A 25,393-nucleotide genomic window follows, 5' to 3' on the forward strand; every position below is an offset into this window, starting at 1 on the left:
CCACTGGTAATGCACAGTGAAATAAATGCACATACAATGTGTCACCAGGAAGCACTAAGTGCCGTGAGGAGAAATGAAGGCAGAAAAGGAGGACAGCACCTGGCAGTGAGGGTGAGGGAAGGCCACAGTGCTCCACCAGGGCCCTCTGACTGGGGCTGGCCAGCAGCCATGCGCAGGAAGCCGAGGGTTGGCTCTGGGAAGGAGCACTCCAGGCAGAAGGAGCAGGGAGACAAGATGAGCTGGTCAGCCGTGAGGGGCAGCAAGGAGGCCAGTGTGGCCACAGCTGGGGGAAAACGAGGGATGGTTAGGGAGGGGGCCGCCTGAGGTAGGAGATGCTCAGCTCTGTGGGGGCCTATTGTCAATGGTCAGGAATCGGGATGTTACTCTGGGTATGAGAGAACAAAGTGTGAGAGTACAGAGATCTGAGGGCAGATCCTGTGACTCATATCCCCCTTGCACAGCACCCAGTGAGTTATTCAACAGATGAATAAGGGCCGCCTGTGTGGGCAGAGAACACATACAGGCATTGCGTCGACAGGGTCCTTTCCACCAGGAGCTCAGTCCCAATCAGCAAAGGTACGATCCCTGGCTATAACAAACATATATTTGTAATGAGGAAAAGGATGGAAAGAAAGGATTTGAGATTAATGATTTGGAAAAACGAAGCCAGCTCATAGCGCAGACAGGCAGATACTGGTTCCTGGGCAGACAGCCTGAGCTATCGAATGCTCCATCAGGAGCCCCGAGAAGCCCCACCAGAAAGATGCCCGGTCCACTCAGGCAGGTTTATCCCCCCACTCCCCCACTTTGCTTAAGCAACATTGTTGGAGTATTGGGCACTGATTTAGTTTCATAAAACACTTTCAGAGACATGAATGGAGGGATCAGTATAGGCACATCTCTTTGCTTGAATGGGAACATCTTGGCCGTCAGCACCTGTCCCACTCCCAAGGCTGGAAGACGGAGTCCAGAAGCCTGGGACCACAAAGGTTTGAGACCCCGATGCTGATAGAGCAGCACGTGGGACTTGAGCCCACAGCTGGGATGGTCCCAGGAGATTGTGTGTGTTCTAACTTAAGGCCTGGGATATGGGTTCAGGTGAGTTTAGAGAGGCAGTTTCAGCCTGAAGCCAAGAGCTTGAGGACCTAGAAGGTGTCTCCACTCCTCACTCCTTTTCTGTTGAGGTCACATCGGTTTCAGTTTACAGCTCTCAGTGACTTTGCTGGCATTAGGAGCAATCCGTCCTGCTGACCTCTTCCTTCCTTTTTGAGTTCTCTCTGCCCCGCTGGCTTCCTAAACATGGCTCTCCTCGTTTCCTTCCTACACCTTTGGCTGGCCGACTGCTTGATGGACTCACCAACTGCTTTACTTGTTCATTCCAGCAAGTATCTCTGGACACACACCGTGTACCAGGCCTGGTGGTGGGCTCTGGAACTCTATTAGATTAAATATACTTCTGCCCAGTGGAGTTTAGTGGGAGAGTCAGTCAAGCAAAGAACTAGAAATATATCATTTAAAATTTCAATTCGAAGGGCACCTGGGTGGTTCGATCGGCTAAGCGTCTGACTTCGGCTCAGCTCATCATCTCACCGTCTATGAGTTCAAGCCCCACATGAGGCTCTGTGCTGACAGCTCAGAGCCTGGAGCCTGCTTCGGATTCTGTGTCTCCCTCTCTCTCTGCCCCTCCCCTGCTCACGCTCTGTTTCTCTCTCTCTCTCAAAAATAAACAAACATAAAAAAAACTTTTTTTTTAAAATTTCAATTCAATAGAAGGAGACAAGTGGGGCAGTGAAGAGTCAACTCAGGAACTTGCACAGACTGGTGCTCACGAGATGCTTTCAGAGGAGATGCATTTAAACTGAGACTAAAATGATGAGAGGCATGTCCCTGCCAGGAGCTCTATAGAGTCTCCTCTTCAGCTGGCGGCCCCCAAAGCCCAGGCTCCCGTTCTCTGTACTCCTCGCTCTATGCATGGCTTCCCACTGCTTCAGCAACTATCTGCAATAACCCAGTGTCTCCTAACTGCTTTCCTTCAGCCTAGACCTCTCCTCTTGGCTTCTTATGTATACCTGCTGCCTTCTGAAGCATCTACACCCACAGACTTCGAGACAGACACCTCAGACTTATGCCCACACAAAACATATGACCTCCACCCTACACTCCCATCCCCTCAAGTAAAAGAAAACCAAACAAAACTCGAAGCAAAACCACCTGGCTCTTTTTCCTGTGCTCCCGTGTTGGCGACTGGCAGTATCATCCGTCTATTGTACAATCCAGACACTTAGAGAACATCTCCATACACACATTTTCTCCTTTTACCCTCTGTTTCTATTCCTTCAGCAGATCTTGTCAGTTTTATACCTTTCAGGATCTCAACTACCACCACCCTGATCCTAGAGATAATTGTGCCCACTGAGACATTAGCAATGGTTTCCTAGCTGGCCTCCCCCATTCATAATTTTTGTTTTTTTAACGTTTATTTATTATTAAGAGACAGAGAGACACAGAGTGTGAGCAGGGGAGGGGGAAGACAGAGGGGGAGACATAGAATCCGAAGCAGGCTCTAGGCTCTGAGCTGTCAGCACAGAGCCCGACGTGGGGCTCGAACTCACAAACTGTGAGATCATGACCTGAGCCAAAGTTGGTTTCCCAACCAACTGAGCCACCCAGGCGCCCCACTTTTTTTTTTTAATGTTTATTTATTTTTGAGTGAGAGAGTGAGAGAGCACACAGTTATGCAAGCGCATGTGGGGGAAGGGGTGGGGGGCGGCGGGGACAGAGGATACAAAGCAGGCTCTGCACTGACAGCCCGTGAGATCATGACCTGAGCTGAAGTCAGACACTTAACCCACTGAGCCACCCAGGCCCCATTCATTCTTGATCCACCAATTCTCTTACTACAGAATGGTGGATTCAAAATGCAAATCTGATCATCTCACCCCTTCCCACACTACTAAAACCTTTCAGTGGTTTCTTGTGCATCCTTGAATATAGGTCAACATTCCTCACATGGTCTATAATATCTTGCATGCTATGGCCCCTACCTATCTCTCCAGCCTCCGTCTCACACCTCTGGACCCTCCATACATGATGAGCTTTTTTCATCTCCTTGAATGCATCCACTTCCCCCACCCTCCCCTGAATGCATCTCTTCATTTACTTGGTTAATTTCTACTTACCCTCCAGCTTCCAGCTCAAATGTCACTTCCTAGAGGAAGCTATTCTAGAATCTTAAACTGAATCAAATTCCTTTGATAAACTCTCATGGTACTGTGTTCCTAAATTTTATAATGAATATAAATGTGTACTGTTAAAGTCTCTCCCCAGTGAAATTTTAGGTTCCAAGAAAGTTATACTATATTTACACCTCCTTCTCCTTTTTCCTCCACCTCCCCCCTATATGTGACCATTTCCTAAGATATGGTGCTCCTCCTCCTTCTGACCCCACACGCTTTGGACCACAGAGATCACCTTACCTCGTAACTTCAAAGACTTTATCCTCAACCCCAATCTCTCCAAAGATCCAGTTAAGCATCTCCAAGCAGACCAGTGGTTTTGCAACATTTTGTGGGTTGACTACAGCCCACAGCTGAAACATTTCATTTGGCAACTTACTACATACATACACACACTCAACAAATAAGTCTCATGAAGCAGCGTTGTCATTCTATTTTTTTCCTATATGATTTCACTTTAAAAGTATTTTTCATATAATCTCAAGATCCACTATCAGGTCACGACCTGCAGTTTAAAATACCAGGTATTCCCAGATGGGCATTTCTCTACAACCTCAAACATAATGTATCTATTTCCCAACTCATTTCTCAACCAAATTTCCTGACTAAGAAATATGAGCATGTCCTTAGTCACTTAGGATCAACATGTTGGAGTTATTTCAGATTTCTTCTTACCCAACAGTTGCTAAAAACGATTGGTTCTTCCACTATAATGTGTTGCCACCCATTCCATCCTTCCCATCCCTGCCATCATGGTTCAGATTTTACTCGAACTTGGAACACTACAATAGCCTTTTCCTTACTTCCAGATTTTTCAAATAGAGGTGGCATATGTTTGAATCACAAATATCAGGGCAGAAAGCTAATTCAGCTCTTCAGTTCCAATAAAGGAGCATATGAGGGACCTTCAAATGGATATGCCTTCATCTACTCACCAAACTCCTTGACTAATTAAATTTTAATTCAGGCTGCCTCATATTTCTAAAATTCCCAATACAATCCAGAAACCAAACTCTGGTTTCATGCAATGGCAGGCAGACTCACCCATGTCAGCGGTGACCATGGTGGACTGGTTTTCAGGGATGGAGACAGAGGTCTGGTCTTGGTCCATGCTTCGAGAGTCTTCGTTGACCTCGTGCTGACTCTGGCTGAGTTCTGATCGCAGTTCTGAGTACTCATCTTCCTCCCTGAGAAAAAAGGAGAGTCAGCTACCACTGACAGAGATAGAAGACAAATTCCTAGAGAACATGGCTTTGAAGGGCAGGAAAGAAATTCAGAGAGAAACAGATCTTCCCCACCCTATCCCCTCAGCCATATGAACTAGCTAGGACTCTTTTCAGGCCAGATAAATGGTTAGTCACATCCACAGTCAGTATGTGAAACTGAAAGGTTGCTTCTGTGTCCACACACACACACACACACACACACACACACACACACACACTGAACAAGATTCATCTAACAGCCCACTAGAAACTTTTTTCCTTTAAAGATTTCCTGAAGAAATTAGATTTCTTCACCTCCTCAAATTCTGAAATACAAAAGAACCCAAGATCCGAAGCAGTGTTAGTCTGAGTATGGAGGCTACAGTGGGCAAAATAAGCAGGAGTCTGGTGCACAGGAATGTCACATCCCATCAGCTGGAGAGTCCCACTGGTGGGCTTTCTCCTTGGAAGGGGATGTAAAAAGGTGTTGGGGCTGGAGCTACCAGAAAACCAGTACCTCACCTGTGCAGATCAAACTGGATGCTTTGAGAGGTATGTCTAATAAATACCACACTTACTTTCCCCAAAGTAAGTCAGTGGCATTAGGGGATGGGAAAAGGTGGGGAGAGGAGAAAAATGGACACAGTGAGTGAGTGCACCCCTCTCAGTAGTCTGTTTCCACCAGTTAGCACTTGTAACAGGAAGACAACATTTAAATGCTGCCATACACACACACACACCCACTCCTTCTCAGCCCTTCACAGTCCCTCAGTCTTTGGTTCCTGAATTAGCTATGAGCAAGCGAAGGAAACTTAAAATTGTACCAAGTCTTTCAAAGCACATGCATGCCTCTTCCTCATGTCACCACCATCACTACACACACAACGGACACAGACATGGAGAGCACAACATTAACTCCCTCTGAAGCATCTACTTTGCAAGTAGATGAGAAGAGCCAGAAGAGAAAAGAAGAGAAAGCCAGAAGAGCCAGAAGAGAAAACTGTCAGGGGATTTACTATGGGGGTGGAAAGCCCATAGGTGTCTATGAAGAAAGCCAAGAAGAGAAGTCCCCTTGGCTTGGCATTCACTTAAAGAAGTTGACAGCAGGAGGGCACAAAATCTTACAGTCTTGGGTTTGGGGTGGACCAAGATGGTGATGGGTGACCACTGGGATTTGCAGAAGAGGCAACTGCCATTTTAAGCTGGGGAGACACATCTATAAATTAAAGAATGTGAAGAACTCTCCAGAGTTCTTAGTTCACTTCAGAAATCAGTATCCTCACAGGGAAGGAATTCAGCTGAGCCCCTGCTTTATAAGGTGTTTTTAATAAAAGCCATCCTGAAATCTGGGGAGACTTTGAATAGATATTAAGCCCCCAGACATGCAAAATATGAATTAGAATGGGAGTAGTGAAGGCAAAAAATATAGGTTAATGTTCTATGAATAAGTTAATTATTAGCCACCTGCAAAGCTAACAATAATTAGGTTTAGGAATGAAAACAATTAAAAAGTACCTTAAGAGTAGCCTTTTTGGTCCAGAGGGTAATTGTGTCCTGATATATCAGTTCTCCTTTCAATCAGCACTTAGAAATCTGATTTTAGTTAACGGGAGGTTTTGTGTGTGATGAATAAATTACCTTTGTTGCATGGCCAATGTAATCAGCTTCAGCTTGGCTGAGACTCTTTTACAGCCAAGAAAGCCAGATAAATGCTGCTGTATCTCTGGTATAAATGGCATTTGCAAAATCATTAATAGCCACCTTAAACACTTCTGGCTTGGCAGGTTCTAAAACATACAGTGGCTGCCAAATCTCCTGCTTTGTAAGGAATTACTTCTAGGGATTATTAGGATGAACTTTATACAGCAGTGAAGAGGGAAGGGGTAGGAAAAGGAGGCTGTTGATTGCAGGGGCCATTCCTTACCGAGGTCAGAGCACACTCTGAAGGAGAATCACACCGTACTAGAAATTTTACCGTAGGCAGAAGACTTTCAGGGTCATGAAATGTAAAGCAAGGATCCTTGGTCAATGTATCTGAGCACTAAAATAAGGACAGGAAAGCAAAGACCAGATGGATGCTGTCTTCCAGGAGTCAAATGTGTTCACAACAAATTCTAACCCAAGAAGGATGCTGTGTGTGGGCACAGGAGGGGCGTCTGGCACTGCAGGTGAGTAGTGACCAGGGAAGACTCCTGGCTTTCTTCACAGACACCTACGGGTTTTCCATCCTCACCGTTTGTTTTGAATGTGAATGACGATGGGAACGGAGAGGAACAAGTGACCAGATAGCTGAGACCACATGGGGTGCAGGACAGCAACATGAGGCTGGAGGGACACTCAGGCTGCATGTTGAGTGGGCAATTTTGATCAGAAGGAGAACTTACTGTACTGAAGGAGGCAAATCATGAGGGTTAGATGGTAGAAATAAAAAGAAAATGAGTGAAGTCCAGGAACTCGGAAAGAAGTGTGTGCTGCTGAGCTGTCATATGGAAACAGAACAAGCAGGAGAGAAGTGTGGAAGGTCTAGGTTCTCGACCCCAAAGGGAGGGGCTGAGCTGAGCACACAAAATCTCTGGGTAAGATTCCTCCTTATGGTAATCGTGTTGAGCACTATAGTACAAACCAGCATGTGCAAACAAAGTAAATAGCAATTAGAGGCAGAAAGCAACCTTGTGAGATCAGGCCAGGCTTTGTACCACGAAGAATGAGGTATAAAAATGGTTACACAGAATCTAAATATTAAAGTTTGCGCAACCTTGCTATTTCTCCCACTGACTTTGGTTAAAGAATTCATAGAGCTGCATATTCTTATCATCTCCTGAACATCATGACTGGGATCATTCTTGAAAAGAGGCTGGACTCTGGGACTGAGAAAGAACAAAAGCCAATTCGCTCAGGGCCTTTTGTAAGCTGATAGTCAATCTGTGATTGCAGAATATGTAGAACACTCATGCTTGAGGTCTTCTCTCTACTGTGTTATTCGGGAGCATGGTTCACCCAGAGCAATAGAGCGAGAAATCAGAAACATCCCAGCGGTGCCAGCAGTTTTACAAAAGCAAGAATATGAGGTGTGTTTTCAAGGCTTCTCTGTGCAACAGGAGTCTTCTGGTTGGTAAAGATGTGTAGTTAACAACACAGCATCAGTGCCTCAAAGTGACTTCATTGTTTGCTTCTTTCTGTTATGTATACAGTCGCTCTTGGCAAACGATAACTTATTTTGGGGGGGGGGGGGGGAGGAAGAGAACCTCCCCAAAGAACACCAGCTGCCAATGATGCTGGTGAAAAGGAAGAAAACATGAAAAGATCCAAGAAGTGACCATTTTAAGCCAAAAAAAAAAAAAAAACAAAAAAAAAACAAACAAACAAAAAAAAAACCAAAGCCAAAAACAAACAAAAAAACCCCAGAAGCTTTGATAAACTGATAACTGTTGATAATTAGACACTATTGTGGTAGTTTCGCAATTACGGAATTACAAAGTTCTCAGGTGTCTCTCTTTGGAACATCAAGAATCATCTCACAGAATTCTAAATGTACCTTGTTTCATTTCATTCACTTAGAAGCATTTGTGAAGTGCTTCCAAATTGCTCTTAGAGTAGCAATGATTAGTGCTTGCTACTAGCTTAAACGACAAAACAAAAGAAAAACGCTCCCAAGGAGGCAGGCATTAGATTGTCCCCACCACCTGTGTAACTAAGCAGTGGCAGAAAAGTCCCAGACTGGCAGAGATCTCAGGGCTCATCAAAGCTGGGATCAATACCTTTATTTTACGAACAAGGCAGGTGAAGCTTCAAGAGGCTTAAGCAGTTTACCCAAGATTCTACAACTAGTGAGCAGTACAGCGTCACTCCTAAATTTAGGACCAGTGAAACAACAATCAAATATGGTGACCCATGGAAAAGATTTTGTTGTTGTTGACGATGATTTTTAAAAAAATTTTTTTTTCAACGTTTATTTATTTTTGGGACAGAGAGAGACAGAGCATGAACGGGGGAGGGGCAGAGAGAGAGGGAGACACAGAATCGGAAACAGGCTCCAGGCTCTGAGCCATCAGCCCAGAGCCCGACGCGGGGCTCGAACTCCCGGACTGCGAGATCGTGACCTGGCTGAAGTCGGACGCTTAACCGACTGCGCCACCCAGGCACCCCATGACGATGATTTTTAAAGATTCCTTCTCATTATTGGCTAGGGATGAAATGATCCCTTTTCGGAAAAGGGAATGGTCAATGAAAGTGTAATTCTTATCCTGCTTTCCAGACCTTAAGCTGAAGTACTATGGAATTAGTAGTATTTGATATAAATATTATTTCATTAGCAATCCCCATGCCTTTTTATTTTGGCATGCACATTCATGCCTTGTCACTGGATTGATTTGTGAATAAGACGTGGATGGACATCTGCCTGCCTTGACACCTGTCAGTCAACTATGTCCAGCTACCCTAGCCTACCTGACCCGGTGGGGGGTTTTGCTGAACTACATTCTTCCTTATAAGTAAAGGCAGACTTGCCTTGAAATGCCATCATTCTTTTAAAGAACAAAGATTTTTTTAGATACAAGGAGGAAATGTATCCCTTTCAGCTCTTTTAGAAGATCTAAAGCAGGAAATCAGTGATGAGCCCTGATTCTTCCTGCAATTCCATCTCTCCCTATTTTTCCATCTAGCACAAAGCAAGATCAGTCTCATCTATGAATCTTTTGGTGAATAATTGGGCAAATGGAAAGGTCAGGCTCATGGAGCAGGCATGAGATTTTAGAGGTTAGATTATGTTAGAGTAGATGGAGACTTTGGATATTATCTCTGTTGACAAATGAAGAGCATTTTGCAGACAAAGAGGCAGAAGAGTGAAGTGGGAGGGAGGTAACACAGATAGGCGGGGTCAGCTTTTTAGGGCTACAGCCCTTCAAGGTGAAAGGTGGGGAGAGAGCACCCAGGGTAAGAGCCAAGGCTGAGGATCAATCTTAGGGACAGAAGAAATGATCTAGGTCCTAGGAGTTCAAGAAGAACACACCAGGAAGGAGAGAAGATTTAGGGGCACAGGCTGCAGAAAAGGACCAGAAACAAGAAAAGGTCACTGGAGTTTTCAGTTAAGAAGTCACTGGTAGTTTTCAAAGAAGTATCGTAGCCTAGGCTACTGTATAAAATACTGTGGACTAGCTTAAACAATAGGACCTTATTTTCTCTTAGTTCTAGACTTTGGTTTGAAGTCCAAACAAAATCAAGGTGCCCACAGGGTCAGTTTCTGGTAAGGGCTTTCTTCCTGGCTTACAGATGGCTGCCTTGTCACTGTGTCCTTACACGGCAGGGAGAGAGTGTACCTGTGAGCAAGCCCTCTGGTGTCTCTTCTTATAAGGGCACTCACTACAAGCACCATATGGTCCCCATCCTCCTGACCTCAACTAAACAGAATTATCTCCCCAAGACCCCAACTCCAAATGCTATAACATTGACGGGGCAGGGCTTCAACATATGAATTTGGAGACATAATTCAGTCCCTGGCAAAAGAAACTTCAGCAAACTGTTGCACTCAGAAGCCAGACAGCCATGGGCTAACAAGCAACAGGAAATGGAAGCGGAAAACATGACTGATCATGAGAGCCGGCAGTGAAAGGGTGATGTTATGAGAGTAGCTTTTGGGCAAAGAAAATGATCTCCTCAGGAAACAAGAGTTCATGTTTAATTTGCTTAGAACCCACCCACCCCTCCATTCCAAAGTGAGCTACTGATGTATTTTTCCATTTTCCCCATCCCATTATATAACCTCTCCAAGTCAGATGAGCATTTAAAACAGCCATTCATAACATACAGTTAAGTGAAAAAGCATAGATTACAAAACATTGTGTGTGCTATGATCCAATTTATTTAAAATATTCATGAATAAAATTTTTTAGAAGGCCATATATACAAAATGTTCAGTGTTTATTCCTAGGAGATGGGATTTAGGATGCATTAGGCAGGGTTCAGTTAGGAACATAAACTACAGTGGATGTTTCAAGTAGAAGAAATTTAATTTAGGCAGTTCCATGCTTGCATAACGGTTAGAAGAACCAGAAAAGTGTGGGTGGAGGCCACCAGGAGCTGTCACATTTGCCATCACAGTTGTGGACCCCCCCAAAAGTCAGGTAACTACCTCTGCCTTTACACCTGCCCACAGCCCCAGGCTCTGGCCAGTCAGTGCAGGACCTCATGCCCACCAAAGCTTATATGTCAGCTGCTGTCATCTTGGCCTGAGTAATAATGACTCCCACCTCCTTTTCCAAATCCACGTGAAGGCACCTCACTGGCAGACAGAACCCAAACTGTATCCAGATCACAGCTATTAAGGCAATCTGGGAAGTAGTCCCAAGTGTCCAGCCTCTTTGATTCCCGGGAGAGTAGAGAGGAGGAGTGGGAATGGTACCAGGTGCTAGATAACATGTCACAGGCCACATTCTGTGGCTACTTGACAACCACACACATGGTTGAAATTTCCAAACTGACATTTCCAGTTGCAACAGCAATGACTCCAACCTTCTCTAACTATCTCTCATTCAAATGTAAATGAAGTCACCTTCTCACCAAAATGGGAGACCCAAAGTCCCAGCAGTTATTGTATCCATTGTCAGGTAACCACTTCTCCTCTAGTTCAGGGGCAAATCCACCTAGATACCATCTAACCTAACCATCAGACAAGTTTCATCACCAATACCAGCTCACCCGATGTAATAGGAGAGAATAAGAAGGTAAAAAAAGGAAATTGGATACATGCATAAACAAGCAAGAAAATATGCACAGCCTTGCATCTTTTTTGCAACTGACCATGAGGCTACAGTTGATGTTTCTAACTTCCTTCTTCCACTAGAAAATCCCTATTTCCTTTGTGTTTGGCCAGCATCTTAATTAGTTAGAATTCTTTACCTAGTGAAATAATTATAAATCTTTATTCCTGGGGGACCTGAGTGTATATACCTGGCACCCTCTACCTGGGATCAGATTGCTGTAGAGTCTCCAAGCTTTATCAGACAAGGAGGAGAAGTGCTTCTGCACAAGGGGAAACTCAGTGGAGTTTGTAGGCTCTAGGAATTGTGATTCATTGAAATCTACCCCAATGTTTCCATTCAAATTCTCACCATTTCATCTTTTCCTATCAATGCTTAATCTTTACCTAAAAGATCTGATGTGGCCGTGAATTCAACTTACACTGGAATTCAGCCACCTGCAGTGTCTGATTCTTGGCTACATTAGCCCTGTGGCTATAGGAGATGGGAGAGTGTCATGTAGGATAGTCACAGAAGGTCCCAGTTCTGACTGTGACCTGACATAAAAGTTTAAAACTATGAGATTATCATTTTTCTTACTTAAGCAATTTAGCTTATGGATAGCTTATGTACAGATATATCATAGCTTACATAAACTATTCCATTATTTTTCAGCATTTCCAATACATTTTTAAATTTTTTTTTAACATTTATTTATTTTTGAGAGACAGAGAGAGACAGAGCATGAGTGGGGGAGGGGCAGAGACAGAGGAGACACAGAATCCAAAGCAGGTTCCAGGCTCTGAGCAGAGAGCCTGACACGGGACTTGAACTCACGAACCGTGAGATCATGACCTGAGCCAAAGTCGGATGCTTAACCGAATGAGCCACCCAGGCATCCCTCCAATAAATTTCTAACTCAGGCCCAACTAAAGGGACAAGAAAGTCTGGAAGGTACTAGTATGACAATCAATTCTCTAGACCCTGGATATGCTAGGGCATCTGGAGTTCCTTGTAGGTGTGTGCCTCCTTACCACTCCCACCCCTCCCTGACTTGATCTAGCACAGCATCTCAGCACATGAGGGCAAACCCATTTCTGGCAGTGCTGGGAGCAGGAGACAAGCCTTAGCCATGGAAGTCAGAGGACAGGAAGAGCCTTGTCTTACTGGCCCACAGTCTGCAGGGAGACCCCCGAAAGGCGGGGGATAGCTCATTTACATGATGAAAACTGGCAGAATTTAATGTGACATCTGCACAGATGCAATCTCCCTTTAAATAAAAGGCACCAATAAATGTTTATGGTCAAGAAGCTCACTGTATTTTAACATGAAGCCATTTGGCCATTATATTCAATTTAAACATCCTGAAATTGAGTTTTCCAGGTGATGTGTGATGCTTTTTTTCACAACTCACTGAGCCCATTTTCCCTCACCTTCTCAAGGGTTTAAAAGTGCAACATGTTTTAATGGAAATTACAAATTTACCAATGTACTCTGCCAGCCTCCTATAAGTCGGCTCTAATCATTTCTTTGGTCTGAAAATTCTTCTCTGCTCATGCGTTTCTAACCTACAATCACTCCGAAGACCAGGATACAATTTAAAAGACTTGAGGTTCTACATTGGAATATGGAATTTATCGTGTGGCTCCAGTTCAGTGTCAAGTTTTCCATGATTTTGCCCAGAAATCAGAGGCTGTCAGTACTCTCACCAAGTAGCCCTGTCATTCCTGTAACTCTCAGAGTTGGAACAAAATGCACCCAAAGTTTCTTCTAACCCACTAGGACTTCTAGAGGGACAGTTTAAAGTAGTTGCCTCTAAATGGCCATAATTGTGGCTTGTACAAACATTCAGTGAACAAAGCTCTTTTCTCCAGAAAGGTAGGTGCCAACTGTTTGCTTTCCTCAGGGCTGTTCCCTGAGCACAAGCAGCATGATAAAAAGCTCTCATCCTTGGCTAAGTCACTCAAAGTAAACCCCTCCTCTGGAAAGCAGGGCAGACACACGCCAATTAAAATTGTGCTGCGTGCAGGAGACTTTGGGGCTAACTGATTGATAAGGAAGGCAGGACCACCAAAAGTCACTTTCATGGAAAGACTATTAAGTAAAAGCAGAGAGACTGCGGGTTCTAACTCTGCTTCTACCCTCTGCTAAATTTAACTTCAAAGTCATCAACTTAGTATTTTTAAGCTCTCGCCTTTTTGCTAGGTAAAATGATGTATCAAATCTTGCCCCCCACATTAGGAGTTTTTATAAGGCCACATAAACGTTGGTAGATCAACTCTAGGTGAGCTCAAAATATTAGATTACCTAGAAGCATATGTACAGAGCTCTCAAAATCCCCAAGGGAGGCACACAGTTTGCCCATCTAGAGAAGACCACCTAGATTCAAGCAGTGGTAGGGGTGCTGGTAGGGAGACAGAGGGGCTCCATCCAGAACTGGTTAATAAAGCATTTCACCAACTTCTGGCTCCACACTCTTATCAGTACCTGAGGATTATAACTCCCACCCTGGCTACCTTCCAGGACTATCCTGACGATCAAGATGAGAACAGAACAGTGGAGGGGAAAGTGCACGACCGACTATCAATGTAAAGAGAAAGTAGTTATCAACAGCAAAAATCTTGGTTGCAAATAAAACATCATTATATTTCATCAGGATGATTTCAACCCCAGGAGCCAGGTCAGAGCCCAGAAGGGCAGAGAGAAAGCTGCACTAGGAGCCCACTACCTGATGGTGGTGCCTTGCAAACGGTCTATCTTCTTATTGAGCTCAGCAATGATGCTGTGGAGTTCCGTGATGCGTTCCTCGTACCGAAGCGTTGTTCGCTCCTGGACGTCCTCATGTTCTCTCATGAGGTGGGACTGTTCACACTGGGATCAAGAGAACAAGACAGAAGGGCCAATGAGTTGACGCACCTATGGGTGAATGATTCCAAGTTTTATGGTTTCAAGCCACCACAGCCTCAACATTGAGCACACTCCAAATAAACATATGCCCGCTCATTGGCTGGAATCCCAGAAGCCACAACACCAGCTAACTTTTATCATATCCTTTGCCTTTGTAGCATTCATTCTGTCTTTAAGAGGGAAAGTCCCTCTGCCATTGCTCGCAATCTCTGTGGCATTATCCAAGTCTCCTGCTTTCCACCCCCCTCCAAGAAGTGGGCAAGTGGTCTGAGCTGGATCCATCAGATACCTTCTTTTGGGAATGTTTAGTGAATAGACTTAAGATTGCGTGGAGTTGATTCACTTGACTGAGGGTCCTGAAAAGACTGTCCCTTAGTTCCTGAGACCTATACCCCTGAGCTGTCGTCCCACATTCCTTTATGGCTGTTCAGTTTCTATGTACCCTTGTAGCTGATGTTTGCTAGGGTACATTTCAGCTGCTTTTCAACCAAATAGTCCTAAGTGGTGTGACAATTATTTCTATCTGGCCAGTTATCTGCAGACTTAATTTTTTCCAATATCCTCTTCTACCAGACTATGAACTCTGGCAAAGCAAAGACTAGGTGATTCTTTAATTTAGCCCTAACACCTGGCATGTGGCTTGCTTCACTGTGGGTGATCTAGTAGCGTTATGGAATGAATAAATCGCAATATATCACACTGTCAAGGAGGCTGCTTTGCAGAAACAATGACAGAAGAAACTGAGGCGCTTCCCTTGCTCAGCATCTGATGGTGTAAGAGGCAGCAGATGCTATAAAAACATTTTTGAAGCTAGAGTTTAAATCCTAAGGAACCTGTTCATCTCTTTCACTTCTCTAACCCCTCCTCAACGCCCTACCAGTCACCGAGCATTTGATCTCATTTGCATAACAATAAAACACTCATCAATGATGGAATAAGGAATCTAGCTTCTGTCCCTGTCTACTGCGTTCAGCGCTGATTAATTTCCTGTCCAGCAGAGGAATTTTAATTTCATTTCAGCAAGGTTTTCCTAATGCCAAGAGCCATATGTACTTGCCAGCTTTGCACCTTCAGGGCTAGTGGCAGACGGGAAATGGTAAGACTTCTCACCCACCACGTCCCACTGTCCTCCTACCTCCCTAAATCTGTGGTTTCCCATGGTGTAACCCAGAAGCTATCAGGCAGGGACAAAAGCCTTCAAAGATAAGCAGAACACTACACCAAGCCCAACTCAATACTGAAACAGAAATACACAGCAAAGAAGTCTGATAAATATGGTGGTATATATCCCGGGAGGGACCACACCTATGAACGACTTGATCAGTATTAATGTGGTAACTTCCTGGGGGCTGCTCAGAGCTCCAGGAGCAAGATTGAAGGCAAGGAGGTTGTGGAAGCTGTATCACAGATCTTTGGTGCGACAGCTGCTTTCACAGAAATAGTGATGTGAATTTCTGTTCTTAGGGACAACCTGCAACATCAAATAATGTCCACTCAAGGTCACACGCTCAGGAAATAAGTGGAAGGAGAGGCAAGAATGAAGGGTGAGTCTAAGTCCCATTTACAGGGAAGCTTTCCTAAACAGAACAAAACTGTAACAGGCCCCAAGTACTCTTTGCATGAAATTATGCTTTTCATCCATGATCCACCATATTTTACAAGGGACAACAGAAGTCCACAAAATGACAGGGTGTCAAAGACAGTATCTGTCAAAAAGTGAAAAAGGCTCACATTTCTTTGGAACATAGCCACAGCAGAATACTGTTTTTCTCCATCCCCACAAAGTATCTGTGAGTTTTTGTTATCAGTCTTTATTCCCACCTTCAAATTGCGTGTGTGTGCATGCACGTGTGTGCACGTGTGTGTATGTGGTATGTACATGTGCCAGTGTAGCTGGCACTCTCATGAAGATCACCAGTTCTAGATCTTAAAATAATTACAAAATCATGCCCAGTTTGACCTGGATCTCATTTCCACCATGACTCTTCCTGCCATCTTGCTAGCTCCTCCTCTTTGCTTTTCCATATTCAGCTCTGTAGGGCTACAAATCACTGTGAAAGGCTTCCCCTCACAAACTTAACAGCTCTCCCTCCCCACCAATTCCTCACTCACTCTTCCTCTTCCACAGTCTTCAGAGGTCAACAGCCCACTACCATCACCAAGGCAGACCAGAAACTGCCAAATTCACTTAAAAATGAAGGTGTGCAAATATTCATACAAGAAAAAGGCACACGATCAACTGATAACCACCAAGACAACTCTGGGCATCCCTGGTGACTGTTGTGAGCTACTTCACAGGCAAGATCCGGGTTGCTGGAAAAGCAGATGGCCAATGCCCAGATAATGAGAGCATGTTATCTGGGACTAAAGCATCTTTGCTCCTGCCTCTAACTGGGGAGTCTGCCTAGAGGGTATGAGTATGAACAAGAGACAACAGGAAGCCTGATGATTCAGACAGAATGGCACTTGTAGCTAAAAGGAGACAAAAGACTCAGAATGTATATTTGGAACTTACGGGTTCATTTGGGAGTAGCAACAAGAATATATTGGAGGAAAAAAAATTCCTAGCTGAAGGCAAAGATATCTGGTTTACATTCCTATATTTTTTTCCATAAGTATGGTTTCCTAAAATAGTGGAAAGCCTCTGTAATTTAATTCTTCCTCTACAAATAATAGATATGTCTCGATTTCCTATAACATTTAAGATGGTGTGCTGGGTGCCACAGTGGGGGTCACTATGACACATACTTTGAAGCAAACTGTAGTCACAGCTTCCGGGTGGAATTCTGTGCTGGAGGACAAAAGTGGGGGTTGGGGGGAGGAGAGATGGTGGAAAGGTACTCTGGGGATTCTTTACACAGTGACAAGAGAACACTGGAAAATAATTATCCTCTTAGCCTCAAGGTGAATGAATGGCTGGAGAAGACATTGCCCAAGCCCCATCTGTATGTGTCCTTGAGGTGTCACATTAAACACACTTCACCCATTCTGTCCACACTCATTGCAACCAGACCAAGATATACTGAGGCACTCATCTCCAAGCTTAGATGAAAATCTCTTGAGATTTTCCAAGCTGCAGTGCCTGCACCACAACTCCCATGAGAGCAACAGGGCAGGAGAAAACAAGTCGTGACCTGCAGGAGCCAACAGAACCCAACAAAACACCCTTGTTAAATAGTCCTCATAAAGCTGCACAAGACCAACCCCAGCAAGGGACACTTTGGTGCAGGAAAAGTAGAAGAGGAGTAGCGGCACCCAGGACAGACACAGCCATTCTGTGCACGATCATGCCTTCCTGCCCTGGCAAGCTCCTGCACGGGCAAGCCTGGTTTGTTCAAGTCATGCCGGAGTTTATTATCACACTCCAGTATTGTTACTGACCCATGCCTCTCCCCACCCTCAGTTTTCATGATCTGTGAGAGCAATTTTTTTTAGCCTGGGAGGGTGTGTGATTTCAGGCATTCTGTTTCACAGGGGCACAGGCGAGGTCAAGCTGCATATCATACCACCACAGAGGAATCACCCAGGGTCAGGTAGCCCAGTAAACCCTCAATTGAGAAGGTAATACAACAATGACAACTAAGCAGGAAAAAGAAGCATTACCTCTATGATTATAATTTTTTGACTTTTAACTTACAAGTACTTTATACACATTAAAAAATGATAGATGTCCACTTTCTCCATAATCCATGAATAAAACCCTTTTTCAAATGGTGTTCATTTCTCTCCAGTATTTTCTTATGTATATGCGGCTCTGCCGGAGCCACCATGTGGGATGTGCATCCCATAAGCACCAGCACCCCTGCAGTACCCAGCAGGGGCGCTCATCAAGACTCTGGTTCACCTCCACCCTTGCACATGGTGGGATTATACTTCCCCTTTCCCATGAAGCTGGATATGGCCATGTGACTTGTTTCAGCCAATGAGATCTCAGTGAATTGATACCATTTGCGCCTGGAAGCCTTTACCAGCTCCTTCAGCATTTGCTACATTCCCTTCCCAGGCCATGGCTGCTGGCAATGTTCCAGACGGTGGAAGCCCTTCAGCTTAGGAGGCTGGCTGAGGACAATGCCACACAGAGTTTTCTGCCAGCACTACTGAGCTCCTAGCAAGGAACCAGAAATACACCTTTCATATCTTAAGCCACTGCAAATCTGCGGTTATGTGTTATCACTGCATATTCTGATGATATAACCATTTTACAGATGAAAACAAATTAAATGTAAAGTTACTGATTTGTTATATCCCAGACAAGCAGAACCCTCTGAAAAATCTTTCTGATTCCTGTTCATGCCATCAAAGGGTTAAAGCGATTGTAGCCACAATCTTCTCCCCTCAACTCCCTCCCAGATCCCTGACCTGTGGGCTGGTCTCTGTACCATTTGCCTAAAGATCTCCAGGGGCACCAGAGTTGCCCTCCTTGGTCCCCTTCCCTGACCTGCCTCTGTTGAACTCCAAGAAACACCAAGTATTATGCCTTCCAATATCAGAGGAGAAGTAGAAAACCCAGACAATTCTCTCCTCAACCCCCTGGAGCACCGAAATAAAAAAGCAGACACACGGGGCTGTAAGACAGGACATTCTAGATCCCTCCAGTTCCCATAAAGCCAGCGTTAGCTGCCCAAGTCAGTTACTCAGCGATGACTTTCTTAACAGGGAGGAATGGCAGCTTCTTCCTGCAAAACTTCCAAGTGAGAAATTATTTTCTTCTCTTCACCATACACAAACGTTCCATATGATTTCAGTCGAACAAAGTAAGAAATGGTCTCAAACAACATGCTGCCTATGATCCCAGGGAATTGCATCCAGGGTTCTCCCTCCTCCCAGCCTGTATTCATCAATTTTTGGACTGATCCTGTGATACAGCAGAGAAAGCAAGCCTGTGGTTGCAGCATCTTGCCTGCCATAAGTTTCTGGAGGTCAGAATCATTAGGATTGCTCCTACAACTACCAACTGTTGGTCTGAAAGGCAAGGAAAAAAAGACTGGGGTTGGATAGGATGAAATTGTGTTTTTCCTGAATTTCATCCTGATACTTAACGTATACTCTTAGCATTTTCCCTAGGTATCAGCTCTCCTATTTGATGATGAAGCAAATTTAAAATCTATATAAATACTTATGTCTAGCCACATATATTGGTGAAATTGCCTATATGCAAAAAATGTTTATTAAAAACAAGCAGTATCATTACAACCACCAAGAATAAAACCCTTTAGTCTCATGTCTGCTATTGGTGCAATCCAGGGATAAAGCCATGAGTCAGCCTTGAGACAGACTGGTCTGAGAACTTGAGCCCTTGTTGGAAAAACCCTGTGCAATGTGCTGATGCTAAGGAGCTTTATGGTTTTGTTAATGTTCTTCACTGGGTTTTATCTTACCCCCACAGAGGCCACTGATCTTTAATCATCACATTAGTCTCAGCTGTCAAACCTAAGAGCATTATGAACTCCATTCTTGAAAACTGCAATGCCATCATTCATCTGTTAACCCTCTCAACCGTCCTGGGGAAGGGGGTCAGCACCACTCCCTTTTAAAATACCCAAAGAAGTAATGCTACTCTCTCAGGATCACAATGGATTGGTCTCAGTAATATTACTAAGGGTATTTTCATCTTCATTCTAAGGCCTGGCCCAGGTCCTCCCAAGGGGAAGATGGGAGGAACAAGGCCAACTAAACAAAGAGGCCCAGCACAAATGGAAATGCCTTTGATGAGCAAAACAGCAAGAGCAATTTACCAAAGAAAAGTTTAAAACCAGTAAGAAAGGAATAGAGAACATTCCTGACACAGAGAATGCGTGCCAACCACATCTGTAAGTATTTCATACAATGAGAAAAAGAGATAAGAAAGGACTCTCTCCATTACATTTAATGAAAACTATTTATGTTTTCTTCCTAAAAGCCAAGAGGCAGAAAATTCAGAAGACTTGCTTTCCAAAGACAGAGGGCTTAGAAATAGAAAGTGTTCTGAGGGCGCCTGGGTGGGTCAGTCAGTTCAGCGTCTGACTCTTCATGTTGGCTCAGGTCACGATTTCATGGGTTCGTGAGATGGAGTCCCATGCTGGGCTCTATGCTGACAATGTGAAGCCTGCTTAGGATTCTCCTCTCTCTCTTGCTCTACACCTCCCCTGTTCTCTCTCTCTCTCAAAATAAACATTTTTAAAAAATCTTTATGGAGTACTTGGCTGGCTCAGTTTGGTAAGTGTCCAATTTTGGATTTCAGCTCAGGTCATGATCCCATGGTTTGTGGGATCGAGTCCCATTTTAGGCTCCATGCTGTTAGCATGGATTCTCTCTCTCCCTCTCTCTCTCTCTGCCCTCCCCTGCTCACACACGTGCATGCTCTTTCTTTCAAAAACTCAAAAAAAAAAAAACTTTAAACAAGAAAGTGTCTCTATTACTACTGACTGACTTCATTTCAAAGGGATTCAAAAGCTTGTTTGAATTATCATTTTATAGCACTTAAAAATGCAGCAATTTAAAATGGTTGGTACTGGGGCGCCTAGGTGGCGCAGTCGGTTAAGCGTCCGACTTCAGCCAGGTCACGATCTCGCGGTCCGGGAGTTCGAGCCCCGCGTCGGGCTCTGGGCTGATGGCTCAGAGCCTGGAGCCTGTTTCCGATTCTGTGTCTCCCTCTCTCTCTGCCCCTCCCCCGTTCATGCTCTGTCTCTCTCTGTCCCAAAAATAAATAAACGTTGAAAAAAAAAGAAAATAAAATAAAATGGTTGGTACTAAATAAATAGCAAATATGCTGAAAGCATCAAACTACTACTATATATGATCTTTGCCAGCTTCCCACAAGGTTGTTCCCTATGAGGCTATTTAATGTTGGTGCAAATGCATGCATGTGTCTATGCGCCTGTTTGATTGGGATGGAAGGGATGTTTAAACCAAATGGACCTGTGCATCATCCCCTCCTCATGACTTCGAGATCCCCTCTGGATGCTAAGAGCAGCCTGGGCAGCTTAAGAGACATACAGGGATCAGTACAGCTGTGGATTCCCACAAAACCTGGCTTCAAATTCTAACTCTTGGTTACTTTCTAGCTACATAATCTCAGGCAAGATACTCAAATTCCCTAAACCTTAATTCTTTCATTCATAAAACAGCCATGTTATTAGTACCTGCACCATAGGTCACTATGAGAACTCCCTGAGATAAAGCATGCAGAATGCTTGGCACACGCCTGGCACAAATATAGCTCAAGAAGTATGGTGATTATCACTACTGGCATAAGCTAATAGTGGTGTTGTTAATCAAATCCCCCAGGAAGTTGTGATGAACAGCCTCCAAGATGCCCTTATGATCCCTGAATCTCCTTTGTGTGATACCCTCTTACAGAGCCTGCATGGGACCAGTGACTGGCTTCTAACTAATACAATGTGGCAAAGGTGATGGACATCACTCCCATTACATTATGTAAGACTGTCTTATCAGCAGAATTATTCTAGAATCTTTCTCTGCATGGATGGCTTTGAAAAAACAAACTGTCCTGAATCCTACAACCACAAAGAAATAAATTCTGCCAAGGACATGGGTGAGTGGACTCTTCCCAAGTTGAGGCTTCAGATGAGTATTCAGCTCTGGCCAACACCTTGATTACAAACATGCATGGAACCCAGTTAAGCCATACCTGAGCTTCTGATGCACAGAACTGTGAGCTAATAAATGTGTGTTCTTTAAAGCCAGTTTTTGTGGTAACTTATTACACAACAATAGAAAATAAACACAGAAGTACTTTGCCTTCCCCATCACACTGATATAAGCTCCTTATTCTTAGAACTCTACTGGCAGGTTGACTTTATGACCACGTATAATAAACATTTTTGTATTCATCTAGTTCCAGTGTCACCATCAATAGTGACTCAACAGATGTTGAAGCTCTTTTTGCAAATTACTAATGAATACAGCCACTGTTTGCATTTTAGTTTAATCATGGTTCCATAGTATTTAGAGAGCTGGTAAAACTTACTAAAGCCACAGAGCATAAATGTATGCATGAACTTGCTCTTCCACAATCTGGTCAAGCCTCAAACATCAATCACTCACCAAGGCATATAACAAAGGAAGCGTGGCACAGCCATTTCATTGTTCTTATTTTTTCTTGCATAAATCTTAACTTTATAAAAGATATGAGACTGGCGAGTCTGACCTTTTTTTCATGTTCTCTTTCTGGGTCCCAGTATCTGAACTGGGGAGACATCTCCATTGAAAGGAACAGAGAATAATTTTTAAGTATATTTAGTATAAGAATGCAAACAGGATAAAGTCAACTAATGGCACTATGATATAATGAGCCACCAAAAACTCTTACATAAGATTATCTTAACCATAAGTAAGTTAAAAGGGAGCTGACTCAATCCTTGATCTAGCAAAGAAAAAAGTTTTCCATTATCCTCTACCATCCTCTGCACAAGATGTTCTGTCTTTGTAGTCTTACATTTTAATAAATACCCTCCTGGTCATCTTTTAAAAATCCAAGGCTGTAGTACATGTCAGCTTCCAGTTAAGGGCTTTCATAATTTCTTTCCTCTTAAAAAAATACTCACTGATAAGAACTAATAACAATAGTTGACTTTGGATGGTTGTAAATTAGAAAACATGGTCACTTTAACACTATTTTATATTTTTCTTCAATACAAAAATAATCACTCTCTCAAAAAACCCTTATGAAACAAACAAACAAACATTAAAACATGTTTTAATTCACCAGGGCCCACTACTGAAACATTACAATGCTTTCTTTCCAATTTTTCCTATCATATTTTTATTACTTTTACTATCAGAAGGAAAATATTTTAAGTCTTCACCTAAGTACAAACTGACAATTTTGATCTGAATAACATCCTATATGAGGAAAGAATACTGGGGACCTTGTCTTAGCTCTGGTGCTAAGCTATTCACTTGACCTTCACTAAGCAAGTTAACCTCTCTGGGATGCCTGACAAATGTGGAAGTAAATGATCTCAAGTATAAAGGGTCTTTCCTCCGTACTCAAACCATCTACAATTATGAGACATGAGTTTTCAAAACTTTCCATAGGTCATCTAGACCACTGACTGGCAGCCTGGTTTTTAGATCTCTCTTGAATTCCCACGTGAAAACAGAGCACCTATGCAGCACAACTAAAGCTTAGAGGCAAGGTATCCTCTTGAGCAACAAAATACAAGTAAGTAAGGACAAATCCACACTATCCACAAGCCCGGAAGGGTGTCTGAGTGGGCAGAAGCAGAGGGAAGCAACAAGGTTGGTGGACTTGAGAACTGGAAAACCCCAAAATAATCAGTAAGTATACATAGGAAAGTGATGAGGGCCAACTAAAGAACAGTAGCTAACACTAGGAAGCTTCTGCCTGAGCCAAGAGTAAATAAAGAAGGGGTCCACACTAAGATCTGAAAAAGCTAAAGCAGCTAGTCCTTGAGAACTTGCAAGACTGGCCCCAGGACTTGCTTCTAGGAGGAGAAACTGCTGACAGTGGGATCAGGATTGAACAGGATTGAACTGACTCAGGCAGTTGAGCACCTGATTCTTATTTAAGCTCAGGTCATGATCTCACGGTTCTCAGGATTGAGCTCTGCACTGGGCTCTGTGCTGACAGTGCAGAGCGTGCTTAGGATTCTCTCTCTCCCTCTCCTTCTCTGTCTCTCCCCTCTCTCAAAATAAATAATAAACTTCAAAAAAAAAAAAAGGACTGAACAGAATGGGGTAACAGAGACAAAAGAAGGAATAAATCCAAATAGAAGTAGGTGAGGGGAAAAGAGCTAGGAAGCGTCAGAGAGCGGTCTGCCTTATTTTTGACAAAATGAAAACAACAGGAGACTAAGCCTTGTGAACTTATAAAGCCACCTTAAATCCTTCCTCCTAAAAGTTGAAGGAAACTATTTTTCACATAAAAATAAAAAATGGAAAAGTAGTGAGGTCAAATTCCATATAAAGTTATAAGAAGAAAGAAAAAAAGAGTAGAATAATATCCCTATACACCATGAAAGCATACCACAAAAATGGAACATCTCCCCCCACCCTCAAAAGCCCCAAACAATAGCCTATTATTTCAAAATAAGCCAAAAGACTTGAAGGAAATAAAATGACATAAAACATGAAAGAATGTAATTCAGAATTAGAAAAACTCAGTAACAGAACACAGACAAAAATCAGAAATAAATAAAAACGCATTTCAGGAATAAAGACTAAACTAGAAGGCACACAAGAGAGAATAAACACAACATATAATGTCCCAAAACAAATATTAGATGGACAACAGGAAAAAACAAGTACAAAGGGAGAGATAGGATATGGATAGTGAGATACTGAAAACAGTCAAAAAACAATCTAACATACAAATAATAAGCATCCTTGAAGAAAAAAATCAAAGAGAACAGAACTAATATTCAACTCTATAAATTTTTAAAACTTCCCTGACATTAGAAGATTAAAAGAGATAATCAAAAGAATACACAGAAAATCTAATAATATCAAACCAGGATGACTAAAATTAAGAGTTAACTCCACCCAGAAACAAATAATCCAGTGAAGAAATGGGCAAAGGACATGAATAGACACTTCTCCAAAGAAGACATCCAGATGGCCAACTGACACATGAAAAAAATGCTCAACACCACTCATCATCAGGGAAATACAAATCAAAACCACAATGAGATACCACCTCACACCTGTCAAGATGTTGGCAAGGATGAGGAGAAAGAGAAATCTCTTTCGCACTGTTGGTGGGAATGCAAACTGGTGCAGCCATTCTGGAAAACAGTATGGAAGTTCCTCAAAAAACTAAAAATATAACTACCCCATGACCCAGCAATTGCACTACTAGGTATTTATCCAAGGGATACAGGTATGCTGCTTCGAAGGGCACATGCATCCCCATGTTTATAGCAGTGCTATCAACAATAGCCAAAGTATGGAAAGAGCCCCAATGTCCATCGATGGATGAATGGATAAAGAAGATGTGGTACTCAGCAATCAAAAAGAATGAAATCTTGCCATTTGCAACTACATGGATAGCACTGGAGGGTATTATGTTAATCGAAGTTAGTCAGAGAAAGACAAATATCATATGACTTCACTCATATGAGGACTTTAAGATACAAAACAGATGAACATAAGGGGAGGGAAGCAAAAATAATATAAAAACAGGGAGGGGGACAAAACATAACAGACTCTTAAATATGGAAAACAAACAGGGTTACTGGAGGGGTTGTAGGAGGGAGGATGGGCTAAATTGGTAAGGGGCATTAAGGAATCTACTCTTAAAATCATTGTTATACTATATGCTAACTAACTTGGATGTAAATTTAAAAAC

At 43.2% G+C, this 25,393-nt stretch overlaps 1 protein-coding gene across 5 annotated transcripts in view; it reads right to left on the bottom strand.

Annotated features, from left to right (window-relative positions):
- Nucleotides 1–25,393, bottom strand: part of MCC (MCC regulator of WNT signaling pathway) — a 470,733-nt gene that overhangs the window by 86,626 nt on the left and 358,714 nt on the right. For all 5 annotated transcript variants that reach the window (XM_047878946.1, XM_047878931.1, XM_047878922.1 and 2 more), the window contains 2 exons: nucleotides 13,904–14,046; nucleotides 4,281–4,423 (listed from right to left, as the gene is read on the bottom strand). In XM_047878946.1, coding sequence (XP_047734902.1) covers nucleotides 4,281–4,423; nucleotides 13,904–14,046 — 286 coding nt within the window. The remainder of the gene's footprint in view (nucleotides 1–4,280; nucleotides 4,424–13,903; nucleotides 14,047–25,393) is intronic.

The sequence above is a fragment of the Prionailurus viverrinus genome, chromosome A1 (assembly GCF_022837055.1).
Source record: "Prionailurus viverrinus isolate Anna chromosome A1, UM_Priviv_1.0, whole genome shotgun sequence".
In the NCBI taxonomy this organism is placed as follows: domain Eukaryota; kingdom Metazoa; phylum Chordata; class Mammalia; order Carnivora; family Felidae; genus Prionailurus; species Prionailurus viverrinus.